Source organism: Pyrus communis, chromosome 15 (assembly GCF_963583255.1).
Source record: "Pyrus communis chromosome 15, drPyrComm1.1, whole genome shotgun sequence".
In the NCBI taxonomy this organism is placed as follows: Eukaryota; Viridiplantae; Streptophyta; class Magnoliopsida; order Rosales; family Rosaceae; genus Pyrus; species Pyrus communis.
This window is the reverse complement of record NC_084817.1, coordinates 15,688,985-15,704,114: the sequence shown is the minus strand read 5'-3', so window position 1 is coordinate 15,704,114 and position 15,130 is coordinate 15,688,985. Positions and strand designations below refer to the sequence as shown.

At 34.3% G+C, this 15,130-nt stretch overlaps 1 protein-coding gene and 1 pseudogene across 1 annotated transcript; one reads left to right on the top strand and one right to left on the bottom strand.

The window, feature by feature from the left end:
- Positions 1-1,444: 1,444 nt before the first annotated feature.
- On the top strand, positions 1,445-4,599 carry LOC137717244 (two-component response regulator ORR9-like; annotated as a pseudogene).
- Positions 4,600-4,848: 249 nt separating this feature from the next.
- On the bottom strand, positions 4,849-8,895 carry LOC137717243 (protein disulfide-isomerase-like). Its single transcript, XM_068456545.1, has 11 exons — positions 8,633-8,895; positions 8,110-8,140; positions 7,712-7,999; positions 7,429-7,617; positions 7,189-7,314; positions 6,720-6,857; positions 6,488-6,607; positions 6,234-6,348; positions 5,639-5,751; positions 5,312-5,522; positions 4,849-5,172 (listed from the first exon to the last, which is right to left on the bottom strand). The coding sequence occupies exons 1-10, from the start codon at positions 8,806-8,808 to the stop codon at positions 5,316-5,318; spliced, it is 1,503 nt and encodes a 500-aa protein (XP_068312646.1). The 5' UTR covers positions 8,809-8,895; the 3' UTR covers positions 4,849-5,172; positions 5,312-5,315.
- Between the last annotated feature and the right edge of the window lie 6,235 nt (positions 8,896-15,130).

The window sequence follows — 15,130 nt, the reverse complement described above, 5'->3', positions numbered from 1 at the left end:
TAGGAGGAGTTTAGCTACTTAAGCTTTCATAATTAGAAGGAACTAGTCACTTACTACTACGATCTTGTGTTATTCTTTTTCATTTGTAAGTGAAAGGTTTTAGGTTCGATTCTGGCCAAAGATAAATTTGAACGGTATTATTGCTAGCCTATTGTGAGGCTAAGCTCACCCCCTCCCCTCTTAGTGTAGATTTCATTTGTTCAGGAAAAAAAAATAAAAATTTAATAGGGTAGATAATCGTGTTTAGGGTTAGGGTTTGGTTGAATATTTCCAACCTCCATCTATTTTAGTATTTTGTCGTCCCTTAATCCTTAGATACGTATTTCAATAATGTACAATTTTATACTAATATTTAAGGTCTGATGTTATGCAATCTCTTTTGACCTTAAACTTGAGTTTCAAGTATGGTGACACATCAAACTAATCCGATTTAAGGATTCAGATCTTCTCCATGATCCTACCAAATGATTTGGCAGGCTATAGCTTTCTGTTTATTATTAGATCGACAGTGTACCAACATGTCTATTTAACAATATATACATTTTCTAAATAATGAGATAGTTACATTAAATTTACATAAATCACGGAAAAAAGATTCGAACACAAATGCAAAGAATTGACTATACTTATTTATATACACCAGATTCTAAAGCCCATGCACTTGATCATATACATTCCGTGAATCACGTCCTATTTTTCCTAAACAAAATAGCTAGGCAGGCATACAGGGAGGATGATATGTAACTTACTAACTGTTATATGAAAACAAAACACTTTCCAATTTTTTTTTCTTGAGTAACCTCGACGTCATGAGAAAGAATTTATTCATGAAAAAGAAACATGAAGAGAGTTTGGCCTTAATCACATCTACTATCCAAAACAGAGTTATGAATAATGTTATACGACTACTCAAACAGTTCCAAACACTTTCCATAAATTTTTAATTAGGAAGAAGAAAGAAAAGGAGAGACCCAAATATAGAAACTTAGCAAGCAAAGCTAAGCTAACCACATTTGTCTTAAGTCCCTAATATAATCCAATCCAATTTGCACCCAAAATCAACTCCTTTTCATCATTATCTTGACCAAATGGGAAAAAGGACCTCCGGATTTCCCTTGGCAATCAAACAAAATCTTAACAAAGAAAATAAAGAAGATCTCAGAGAGAGAAAGAGAGAGAGATATGAGTGGTTGTACCAACGCGGTGGAGAGAATCTAGTGAGAGATCACAACAAGAGTAGTACATATGCATGACACATGACAATATCAACGACATCTCTCTCTCTCTCTTTCAAAAACAGGTTTGGTTGCTTCTCTCCTCATCTGATATATAAACCCACCTACTTACTTAGTACACCTTGCACCCATGGAATAATCACACACCACCTCGCATTCCTTCATTCATTCATTTCCCCTAAGGCACGCCTCTCTCTCTCTCTCTCTCTCTCTCTCTCTCTCTCTCTCTCTCTCTCTCTAAGAAATATAAAGGTCCACATTGGTAGAAAGAATATACAGAAGCAGCAGCAGCAATAGCTAACGGAGATTATACTGTGTTCACCAGGCACCATTAAACTTCAAAAGTGTAAATTTTGATGTCGTCAGTTAGTCTGAAAATGGAGGTGGTGGTGAAGTCAGATGTTGCAGACCCCAAACAACAACAACAGCAGAACCAACATTTCCATGTATTGGCTGTAGATGACAGCCTTTTGGACAGGAAACTCCTGGAGAGGCTCCTTAGAGGTTCTTCATATGAAGGTACACCACCCCTATATTTGAAGATAGGTTCATTAATTAATTAATACAGACTTGACTCTCGAGCGTAGCTATGTTGATTAGAACAATATATTCTTTTTCCACGCTCAAATTCGAATGCCCTTCCCATAATATAGATAAATTAGTAGAATATTTGATTCGTATAAAAAAAATATTTAATTAATTGATTAATGACCTTCCTCTCAACACTCACATTTTTTTGGCTTCTTAGTTTTATATTTCTTTTAGTTTTAAATATAACAATAAACATACACACACACATATACATATAGATAGAACATTGCATGTTAATAATATGGAGTTTTTCTCTTCAAAATTGTCATGATTTTTTATTTATTGCCGAACTTTTCTTGGATGAACTTGCACCAAACCTTTCCCTTGTTTGAACTTGCTTTCTGATAGTCTTAAAATATTTTAATTAACAGTGACTTGTGTGGATTCTGGGGATGAAGCACTAAAATATCTGGGTTTGCTTGAAGACCTAAACCGAAGTACTGCAACTTCCTCTTCATCCAGCTCCCCTCAGTCATCAGATGTACCAGAGGTGAGATTTCATGATTATCCTTCGACACATAACAAAAATATATATTACTAGTACATTTTCCGGAATTTAGGCAAGTTGCAACTTATACGAGTGGAATATCACATACAGGAACATATAAATCTCTACTCCCAGGAATGTCTGAGGAAATCCTTGGGAAAAATATCTGATACTTCCATCGGTACAACTTAAACCTTCCGGCTAGAAACGTTCTTGAAATTGATTTCATTTTTATCTGATAATCCATCTATAGTACTGAATTTTGTGCGTTCGAGCTTTTGAAATTGATCCTCAAAGTGGTAAGGATAGCAGAGTAACGAGTTAAAATTAGGTTAGGTCAAAGAGTTCGATTATGCTCGACGGTAAACAACACATATTAAAGAAGAATTTACTAGTCCTAAAATTAAATAGAATTAATTTAGGTTTTAGTATTAATTAAAGCTTAGCATGCATGTTCTTAAGTTTTATGCTAATTAGGTTTTTATGTGGGGAAGATGATTACTAATTCATTTCTGAATTGAATCGAATGCAGGGATCAAAAGCCATCAACTTGATCATGACGGACTTCTGTATGCCCGGAATGAGCGGCTATGATTTGCTGAAACGCGTCAAGGTCAACCACCACAACTGACTGACTAATTACTCTACTTTCTCCTACTGTTTTGAATTTTAAGTGAAAAGTATCCACCAACCCCTAAAATTTGAGCAAATAAATATTGCCAATAAGGAACCACTTGCAACATACTCACAATCCTCTGAGTCTATTTGTGTGGTGTACCCCACTACTTATTGAATTTTAACGATTTCATTTGTTTATTTTGTTTTCACAATTAAAATTGTTACTTTATAGATCATTAATCAATCTTAATTCTTATATAATCCGTGATCGTAGTACAATTTAAACCATGTACAAAACAGTAGATAATTTTTGAGAAAAGTGATACAATATGATCTATTCTAGCCGTCCCAGCTTTGTGATTCTCACAAACAGAATTAGCACTATAAATTATCTGGCGGGTTGTGAGCATGCCAATATCATTCATGAACGACTAGTCCTAACATTTCTTGAAATTTGTATAGTATTTACTTATTAATTAATTGATATCTGTATACATACAGGGATCTTCTTGGAAGGACGTACCAGTCGTGGTCATGTCATCAGAAAATGTCCCTTCAAGAATCAGCATGTGAGCTAATTGCTTTAATTATTTTCTTTTTCTTTTTCTAGTTCGAAATTATTTTCCATTCCTTCGTTATATATAAAAGGTATTTGTCGGTTTGTTTTTTAAATTTGTATAGAGGTGTTGATTTCCTCCTTGCACTTTAATTTTAGCTATTTGTTCTTGAATTTTTGTAATTTACCAATTTCCTCCTTAACTTTTAACTTTAGCCGATTACCCCTTTAAATTTTATAAATAACCAATTTCTTGCCCCAGTTAGATTTTAAAATTTTCGTCTAATTTTCATCCATCCAATTTTATTCTTTTTACCCCCATACAACTATCATGTGTTGTCTGCATAATCAAAATGGATACAAAATTGAATAAATGTTTTAAAATCTAGCGTTATTGGGAAAATTGGTTATTTATAAAAATTCAGAAGGTAATCTGCTAAAGTTAAAGTTTAAAGGAAAATTGACTAATTATAAAAGTTCAAGGAAGTAATCGGCTAAAATTAAAATTCAGGAAAGAAATTGACAATAACTTTATACAAGTTTAGAGAGCAAATAGACAAATATACCTATATAATTGTTTTCTTCGAAATTAAGAGAGAGAGAGAGAGAGAGAGAGAGAGAGAGAGCTCAGAAAATTGCTTGTCGCGCGCAACTTGAACAATGTGAGTTGAATATTAATCGCAGGTGCTTGGAAGAAGGGGCAGAGGAGTTTCTGTTGAAGCCAGTCCAGTTGTCAGATCTGAAGAAGCTTCGGCCTTACCTGCTCAAATCCCTCCAACATTATTATTCTAACCACAATGAGGCTGGTGGTGAAAATGACCAAAATGACCAAAATGCCCAAACCAAAAGCACAACTGAGATGAATCATGTGAAGGGTACTACCATCAACAGCAATAGTATTAGCAAGAGGAAGGCCCAAACAATATCAGAGAGATCAAGGCCCAAGATGAAGGGATTAGGTGCTCAGGCCCAAACAACATCAGAGACATCAAGGCCCAAGGTGAAGGGAGTAGGTGTTCTAGGCCCAAACAGTATAAGAGAGATCACGGCCCAAGATGAAGGGATTACGTGTTCTAGTATAATCAAGATTAATTAGTTTAAATTCAATTTATTACTAGTGGTGATTGTTGTGGTGAGTATTCTGTACATATAGTAATCACATTTTCATTCTTGTACTGCACACTATTTTCCAACCAAAATGTGGTTTCATTTCCGCAGGTGGATTCGATGATCTCGAGTTTCGACCCCCGAAACTCTCGCACATAATGGTCGAGCCCACCTCTTTTAGAGCGCTAGCTAATGTGTCAATTTTGTGTGTCTAAACAAAAAGCAACCACAAATGACACACAGACGATGGAAAGTTATGGTATAACTGGGATTCAGAGATATAATTAACTTGAGCATTTGTAAAATAAACTCCGTCTGAGGGTTTCTTCTACATTAACAAAACTGCACACTGTAACACTATTGCTATCCCTGAAACTAGTGCACCCGACAACGAAAACACCTCCCACTTTATTCAATTCAAAGGGAAACCGAAAAACGAACATAACTCATAGGAAGGAGGGATACGGGGAGGTACGTCAGACATTGCTTCCTTTTATGCTCTACCGTTCTCAAAGTTCATATCGCGGCCGCCATAACATCCACCTCGTTGCCTCAATGTCTCTGTTCTCCTTGTACAGCTGGTTCAGGAAAAGAACAATTTGAGACCACGACCGGACGAGCAACTTCATTGAATTTTTGAAGAATATAACTATGCTTCGGGAGCTTTGTCAAACTGCGTAAACTAAATATGAAAGTTAAAAGACGGGATGCAATTACCTATTTAGAGCTCATCTTTTCCGGATTCTTGCTTCTCCGACTCTGCTTGTTTCTCAATTTTGTCCCGGTTCTTTTCAATGAAAGCAATGATGGCTTCCTTAGTTCTATCTTCCTCGTCATACGACAAGACCTTTCCACTCGCCGTCTTGAAGTACAGAGTTGGGTAGTATTTGACATCAAAGTCGCTAGGCACATCATTTGCAGTGGCATCCTGAAAAATGAAAGCAAGAAATGAATAACAATTAAGAAAAAACTCTTTACAAACTAGAAATATCAGCATTTGTAATAAAGGCTGATAAAGCCACAAGCAAGGGTAATAAATCTTACAAATTTTGCAATAACGACATCGGAATCCTTTTCATACGAGGCAGCAACTTCATCCAAAATAGGAGCAAGCTTCTTGCAGTGTCCGCACCAAGGAGCATAAAACTCAAGCAACACTGGATAGTAAACAAAATCATGTTATACGAATTTCTAGCCATACCCCTGAGAGAAACCATGTGAAGACAACAGCCGAAAACATTAAAATATACAGTGAGCAGCTATGTGAATTAAATATGCACCAAGTTTCACGGTGTTGCCCAAACAACCGTCTGCCTTATTCAAATTTATAGTATAGAAAAAACCTAGATGATCCCAGCATAATACTCAATATATTAAGCAATTTTTATAAGTTTTTCCTGTAGATCAAATAGTTTGCCCTTGGTCATAGAATACGGTAAGGTATTTGCACAAAGTGTTTGTTCTGCTTAAGGTAATTGTCACTCAAAACGTGTTAACAAGGTTGACCAATAAAAAGGTGTTAACAAGTAACCAAAGAAGATCAAGTAATCAAAAGATATGCAGAAAAATACTAACAGGAATAATGACTGAGGAGAAAATGACACTTGACAATATAATGCAACAGTGTCTGTTTACGCACCATTTTTCTCAGACTTGATGTAGTCCTGGATGCTGTCAGCAACGACTACCTTGACAGGCTCATTGTTTTGCTCAGGAATAGGCTCAGACTTCTTGTATGGTGATACTTTCCCATCCTGCAGTTATGTAATTTAGTCAATAAGCATCAACATATATAGCTTTAATCAAACTTCAATGCAATCAGCATATAAAAACAATAATGATGATCATCCCTTGTGGGACAACTGCATCACAAGAAGGCAGCAGAAGCCTTACCTTGTACTCCTTAACCCATGATGTTATGTGATCTGGCTGCAAATTTGGTTTCAAAAACTTTTGGCCACCGGGAGTCTGGATGATGATGAGAGGCACCTGGTCTTCTTTGAGTCCAAAATACTGTTCACAAAAACCAATAGAACATTTAACATGGGAAGAAATATACATCATAAAACGAATCTGGGAAGACAAAGACAATTGCAAAGGGTAGTCCAAATGAGAACATTCTGACCTGGAAGGCGCCCTGACTAGCCTCAATATCTCCAATGAGAAAGCTTATGCCTTCTTTCTTATATTTCTCAGCAACTTCACGATACGTTGATTTAAAAGCATCAGAAGACTCGTCACTGAAGTTCAGAAACAACATAGCCTACCAAGTCCAAAACTCGTGTTAGAAGACTGCATCACATCTTTTGGGAAGAAAAAAAGGATTGAGATAAGAGCATTAGGCTACAACAGAACTATGATTAAACACATTGCTCAATACGACATACCAAAAGGAAAACAAAAAACAAGCTATGATAGAGCAATAGTCTGCAACAAATGTTTAAATAAAACAAAAAAATAAAGAACCATGTGGATAGAACTTGAGTGACCTTCAATGAAATATCTTGATAATGCAAAGTAAAAAATATTTTCCCAACACGCATCAATTTAATAATAAATAAATCCAAATCATGTCCGTAGCATATTATATATACCTTCTCATTTGGACTGTTGAAGAATTTGATAACAAAAGGGTGATTGGTTGGGTCATTGTTGAATTCTGTTACAACTGGCACACTAGCATCTTCAACAAACTTCTCTAGAGCATCCACATGAAAATCCTGCAAGCATGATCACCTCGGAATTAAATATACTGTCCCTAATACGTCAAAAACCAGCATGACAAACTGGATCCAAACAAAACAAATCTAAGCCAAGAAAAATGTCAATACTACCTCAATATCAACAAAAGGTTCATCAAAGGGCTTGAACAATCTAACTACGGGTCCAGACACTGATGAATCACCACGAGGAAGGAGCTTGGCATCCAGGGTGTGACCAAATTCATAATCAGAACGCAATTTCTCAGCCAGTGCCGAGAAGTTATTATATGCCTCTCCGGAGAACTCCTTGAACACACCAACCTGCAAACATATTATGCATGAGTAGTTATGCCATCTGATACTCCTCAAAAGATTACATCAAGCTAGGAAACATAAACAGACATAGAACACTTACAACAACAATCTTCTTGTCACCAACAAGAGCAGTTGCATCGTCAGTAGTCTTGATTTCGACAGAAGGAGGACCGCTTTGTTTCTTCAAATATTCAACAATACCCTCGGCTTCTCGAGGACCCTTGTATTCTTGGATGGTCTTCCCACCATTTCTTAGAATCTTAATTGTGGGGAATCCCTTCACCTCATAATCAGAAGCAAGTCCTTTGTTTGCCTCTTCGTTGGCATCAACCTTTGCTAGAATGACTGGTGGGTCATTTTTACTCAAAATTGACGCAGCTTTTTCATACTATCCAAAATTAAACAAATTAATAATGTCAAAAGAATCAGAAAATACAGGGTTTCTCAATTAAATGCAAAACTGGTGAGAAATTAACATTCAACAGCTTAATTTCGTACCTCGGGAGCGAGCTTCTTGCAGTGGCCACACCTATAAGAAACATAGACAGCAAAATTAAGACAACAATCTATCAGAAAAGTACCAATTACCCAAAAAAACCAAATCAAAAACCCAAAAGCACATCGGTATCTCATTTCTTCAGCACAGATACGCATTTTCCAAATGCATGCTTCTCCGGTATAACTTTCACAATTACATTCCGAAAATTAAATAATAAAACGCTAAATCGACCATTAAACCACTGCATGCGGACGCAGTAAGCTCTAAATTCACAAGCTTGAACAAGAATTCACACATATATCATCAATTTTTCAACCGTGATTCCGTGAAATCAAATCCAGAATAATTCCTCACGAATCGCTTAATTAAATATGTTGAAAACATTAATTCAGAAAAATTTCAGATCCAAACACAAATCAAACGAAAAAAGAGCTACGAACATCGATCAGATCATCAAAGGAAATAGAATCAACGGTAAAAAAAAAAAATAAATAAAAAATGAGCGAGATGCTAATTGCATACCACGGCGCGTAGAACTCGACGACGATGAAGTCGTGCTTGCCGACAGTGTCAGCGAAGTTGGAGCTGTCGAGAGTGAGGACGTACTCCTTCGATTCCGCCTCCTCGGCGCGGATCGCGGTGGAGAACACGGCGAGGAGGAAGAAGAAGCATAGCGAAACCCTAGACGACGACGCCATTTCCGTTTAGCTGTTTTGGTCTATGGAGGTCTCTGAGAGTCGCCCTCTGGCTGGAGATAGAGGGGGATTATATGGAGCGTGGAGAGAGAGGGAGGGAGAGAGAGAGAGATAACGAGACAAACATGGTAGTCACAGACTCACACGTGACAGTCTCTTGGATATCTTCCTTCTTTGCACTCGCGCGGGTGGGATTGTGGAGGGTACTCGCTCTACATGTCGTCGACATTACACGTGGAAGATTATGATTGGTGATTCATTGTCACAGGAATGCTAATTTGGAATTTGTCACGCAAAGATGGCAAGTGAATCGGATTTGGTACGGAAATAAATGGTAAGATGCAGCCAGGTGTAGTGTAGTGACAATGTTCAACCAATAAATCTCTGCCACGTCAGAGGAAATTTTCCTATGTTTTAGTTTTAATTTATGACCTTTTTATTTTATAACAAACGGTTTGTAGCTGCATTATTTTTTAGGAAAATTAATGAAAAGAGTTTAAAAACTTTGAGTTCTAACGATAAGGACAAAATAAAGGGTAAAGTGAATACTAGGATTGACTTTTTAGTGTAAAAATGTAGTTTTTCATTAAAATAAACAGTACTGAGAGTTTTTCGTTAAAGTTTCCTTATTTTTTCTTTCAAGACCCCACAAAAAACGGCTTTCTTCATTTGGCAATAAAAGAAAATAGTAATTTGAAACACTTTCCAAAAAAAATCTTAAGAGGGTATATTCAATTGAGATTTTGAAGGATTTTAATTTTTTTTAATGAATCTAAGGTATTCAATCAGGATTAAAGTAATTATCTGAAATTCAATGTGTATTCAATTAGGATTTTAAGATAGTTTATTAAAATTCTTATAAACTCGGGTGGATTCAATTAGAAGTTTAAAAAAGTTTATAATATTCAAAGTGTATTTAGTTAGAAATTGATTTTGAAGAATTTGAAAAAGTTGAGGAATTAAAGAGAATTGGAGTGATTTCGTAGTTATTTTAAGCCTCCATAATTCTCGCATCTCCACATGAAATTTCGAGGCAATTGAATCAAAATTTTATATGGAATCTGTACAAATCAATTAAGGGTAATACTAGAGAGACTAAATTTGTACAGTAAATTTTGGAAACTAAAGGACATAGAAGTTGATGATTGGTTTATTACTTAAGCATTAATAAACGTGCTCAATTCTATTCGTGACACATCATTTAGTTTGCAAGTTTAGTCTCTCTAGCATTACTCATCAATTAAATTCCATAAAAATCCATGGATTATAAATCCATTAAAGTCTCTCAAATTCCCAATTGAATACACCCTCTTAATTTATTGAAAATCTATAAAGAAAAGGTCATTACTATGAAAATTGTCAAAATAATCTCTGTTATGAAACATAAAGAGTTGTTGTACTTATTCAACGTATGGTAGTAAACCATCATAAACAATCATACTAATGTAGATAGCCTTGTGGGTTATTATGGAGAACCTTTTGGGTTCCCATACCCCACTTATGTTTTTTTTTTTTTTTTGAACAAACGATAGTATCAATACTAAAAGGGTTGGAGAGTTGAACCTAAGACTTCTCACTTACAACCTAAGACCACTCGTGTATTTGATGGCCTATATAAAGATGACATAATGCTAATGGAAGATGCTTGAGATCTTCTCTTTTCTTTTTCTTTTTTGTTATCTCACTTTATTCTGTATTCTATTTCTAACATGTTATAACACAAAAATGCTCTTTAGTTTTTGCTTCCAAAGAACTGAGATAAGAGAATGGCGTAGAAAACCAAATATGCTTTGAAGAATTATGCTCTCTATATTTCTTGTTAAGAGGACATAATAGGGATTTATCCAATATTTCTAGATATTTCTTATACCATTTTCCTTTGTTGCAGATTTACTACTGAAGGAAAAGCCGTATTTTGCACTCTATTACGGTGTAAGACAATGCATTTTTCTGTGAGGCTTCGATCATGAATCGTTGGTGGTTTGGTATCATGTTCAATTTGATTGCTAATCCAATAATTTCTCGATGTTTTCTTGCCATTATGACTATTATAAAGCCTTAATAATGGCCTTATTGATACTTGCATAAAGTAATCTACTTCCTAATCAATTCAATGTTTATTATTCAATTTACTTTCACATTTATGGTCTATTTACGCCTATATTAAGTAATTTAATACCGAAATATATATGTAATCTATTTTTTTCGTTATAGGATTGTAGTAATTTTTTTTTTTTTTTTTTAACAAACGATATTGTCAACACTAAAGGGGAGGGAGTGTGCTTAGCCTCACAATGTGCTAGCAATAATTTGGTTCAAATTTGCCTCTAACGAGAATCGAACCTAAGATCTCTCACTTACAAGTAAAGATGAATACTATTAGACCCTAGTACTATGTTGCAAGATTGCAGTTTAAAACTACGCGAATTATGAGATGATGAATTTTTTTATTTTTTTATTTTTTAACAAACAATATTATTTACACTAAGGAAGATGGGGTAGACTTAGCCTTACAATGGGCTAGCAATGAGGAATGATGAGTTTCATTATAAGAGATTAGAAGCTTCAGTCCCTCTAACTCTCATCCTATAACAAGAATCAAACTTGAATCCGTTGATCTTCGATTCTCATCCAACAATGCCTAGAAGGTCTACATCCTCGTATAATATGAATTTAAAATTTCATATTCATGCAATTGGAACCTAAAGCTCGTTGCACCTATAACCAAATGAGTATATGAATGTGTCAGACTAAGTGGATACATCAAACAATGAGGATTTTTGTTACCGACATTCATGATAAATTATTGTCCCTTTTCTAGGAATGAAATTGTACATCCTAGATGACAAATTATTTGAATGAACCTAAACAGCGTTCATCCGTTCTAAATAATTGAGGGCTTAAAGTTCCTCAAGTTTTCATTGCATAAGCAAATCATACGATTTTTTTTTGTGGATGTACTTGTGCTATTACAATTATGCATCGACCACAACTCTATTGCAAACCCAAACATTGGGGTATTTTTACCAAGTTTTGATTACAAACAAATGCAAATGGTTAAGACAGATAGACAATTCTCTCATGATTTGAATTTGGTGGATACCACCCACTTTGAGATTTCAGAGTTGTTATCTAAGACATATGGAAAACCATTTTATTTCATTCTTAGTGGTTGAGTTTTGTCTCCCACCTTGAGCTTAGCAAGCACTTCAAGGTTGAGTTATCTCCCGATAGGTTGGCTCTTTATTTAATTTTATTTGTTTTTCAGCACTTGTATTGTGTTGATTTCATTTTTTTTATTTCATTTATTTTGTTAGTTGAATTTCTTATTATAGCAAGTTGTATTTGAGTCTCGTGGGATTCATTTTTCCATAGATGCTCATATTTTGTCTTATGCGTTATATCACATAATCATGAACTAGAAATTCATTGACCAAATAATAGTATGATTATCGACATTCTCTATCACAATGAGGTGTACGATTATTTTTTATATATTTCGAGGCATCAACATAGTGCATTGTGCACCTCCTTACAAGGATTGCTCATACGAAAAATTGGTACTTAGACCATCCAAGTCAAAATTGACCTTGAATCTCCATTTTCTTCTCAAGAATTTAACAACGTATTTGTGAGCTTAATCAACATCTAATTATGGACCATTTAACCTAAATATATCTATGAGATGGTCATGATATTATTTTCTTATTATTACAACCGCAATTTTCCAAATTTTGTTGGCTATTTCATGCCACGTGGGATTAATTTTGACACACAACTTCTCATGGCTTACCACAACCTTTAAGCATTTTATAAATTGCTGATTTTTGCTTGGGAGATGCATCTTGATCACATGCTTCACCATGATTAATTCGGTTGATGTTTAGATTTTCCAATCAACAAGTAATTGTGTACACAAGATGGATCATCCATCAAAACTATAGTTATCTTTCTTCTTCATGGTTGTGATCATATTTATTGCATTTTTGCGAATTTTCACCTCTTTCGTGAATCAATGTTGATACATTCACTCTTGTCTCATAAGTGATGTACATTAATCTGTTGCATGTCTGAGGCATGACAGATATATAGGTTCCAAACTTTGAAATCCCTAGATGTGGAGATTAAAGATTTCAAGTCAGATTTAAATGATGCTCCATAAGATGTCATTTAAATGATGCTCCTTATTTTGGTTTCATGTCTCCTCTAACTTATGGTATCTTTATTTTTCTTCTTCTTTAATATATTCACAAGAATGTATTTTTCCATGATAGCAATGCTTAAGTGGAAGTGACGTTGTTTAAATTAAAAATAAATAATAAAATATCATCAAGGGCTATTCAATCACGTTTTACGATTAATGTCGACAAAGTCAAGGGTTGGCCAAATTGGAAAGAGGCAATTCTATTTTTAAAGTCATTGAAAAATGTGGAATAAGGGAACCTATAATATAAATCCCAAAAGTTTTATATCTCTCTCAAAGCAATTTCATAAAGAATAGAGAATCTCATGAAGTTCTTTATTCAAAGATTTCAATTTAAGAGTATAAAGCTCAAAATATGTACTCAATACCTATTCTAGATAAATTTGGTTTAAATTGCCACAATGAGATTTTTAAGTTTTTATCTCTCTCAAAACAATTTCATAAAGAGTAGTGAATGTCATGAAGTTCTTATTCGAAGATTTCAATTTAAGAGTATAAAGCTCAAAATATGTACTCAATACCTATCTTATGTAAATTTTGTTTAGAGAGTTGGAGTAACTTGTTTGTGTTCATCTGAGCTTTGATTTCTAGTTGTTGGTTTTGATGCGGTTTTTATTTAGTTCAAAAGATAATGTTAAACATAGTGAAAGTTGGATATCCATGACAAGCTCCATGTATCAATACAATATATTTATTCCCAGTTGGAATTTGGGGTTTATTATGAAAGCTAGGTTAGGGTTAGGATGAGGATGAGATACTATGCTTTGCGAAGCAACTAAATAAAAACATTGAAGTGGCTTTAGATGAACATAATCGAACTTTCATTTATTGAATGCAGAAAAAGGTAGTAAACTCACATTGTACTTATGTTCTAACATGTTTGTTTATGAACTCAAACTAATTATGCAAACATCTACAGGTTAAGAATGAGCTCAATGTCCTTAATAGTCACATATGAGAAACCTTGAGCTGGATAGCACATGGTGTTTGAGCTGAAGTAACAAAATATTCTGGATATTCCGTTAATGGTTGTAATTTTCACATAATTCTAGTGATGATTCACAAGTCACTCAAAACAATGTAGTAAGCTTAGTGGCTAATATAATGCAAATTTTAAGTGCTAAGGATAAGAATCATGTTATCACGGATATGACTTTTTATGGGGTGATTCAAGAGATATGGGAACTTAATTATAACATATTCACGCATGTGGTCTTTAAGTGTGATTGGGTTGAAAATAAAGGCAGCATCAGATTAGAAGAGTTTGAAATCAAATTAATTAACCTTAACAAAATTGAACATAAGTCAGATAGTTTGTTTTTGCTAGTCAAGTGAAGTAGATGTTTTACATTGAAGATCCAGATGATTCAAGGTGATTGGTTATATTGCCAAGGCTTCAGTATGATTGGCTACATGATGATGAGCTAGGAGATACTATAATTGAACGTGAATATCTTACTACTAAATTACCACTTGTTGAGTTATTTGATGTAATAACTAAGAACTTTGATAATATCTACATACATAATAACTATGAAGGCATTTGGGTTGAAAATACATAGTCATATCATTCATAAGAATATCTATTGTATTTCATACGTTATTGAACTCTATGTTGAATGCATATTTTTAAATTACATTAGGACTTTATATTTTGTCCAACTTTTTATGCAGTTGCAATTTCCTATTTTTCTTATAGCATTTTGTTAACATTTTTCTTCTTTTAATGTCATGTTTTGAAATCAAAGTTCAAATAAAAGATGGTGCAGTGGTGTATGACTGTAGTGGTATTACATTTTGATATTGTCTTTCCGCCAAATTACTTCGACCAATTTTGTATCATTGTACTCATACCATACATATTGTTATCAATTAGTTAAACTTGTAATTTAATCATTATTTCGACGGAAAGCATGACATTTATGTTGTGTTGTCTTTTGCCATCAATACTTAATGTTTTCGTTTGCCCCTTTTTTTTTCCGATGTATATACTATTATTCGCACTTTAGATAGGAACTTGCATCCAAAATTCAATACTAGTTGACAATTGCATGAATAACAAAGGTTTTATCTCTTGTTACTAATTAACACTTCTAATTTGATCATTGTCTTTATTCAATA

Excerpts from the sequence above, each read along its gene's own strand:
- LOC137717243 (XM_068456545.1), bottom strand. The coding sequence starts at position 8,808 with ATGGCGTCGTCGTCTAGGGTTTCGCTATGCTTCTTCTTCCTCCTCGCC. Across the intron at positions 8,141-8,632 it reads GTCGAGTTCTACGCGCCGTG|GTGTGGCCACTGCAAGAAGC; the intron begins GTATGCAATTAG and ends TGTTTCTTATAG. Across the intron at positions 5,752-6,233 it reads CATCAAGTCTGAGAAAAATG|TGTTGCTTGAGTTTTATGCT; the intron begins GTGCGTAAACAG and ends TTTACTATCCAG.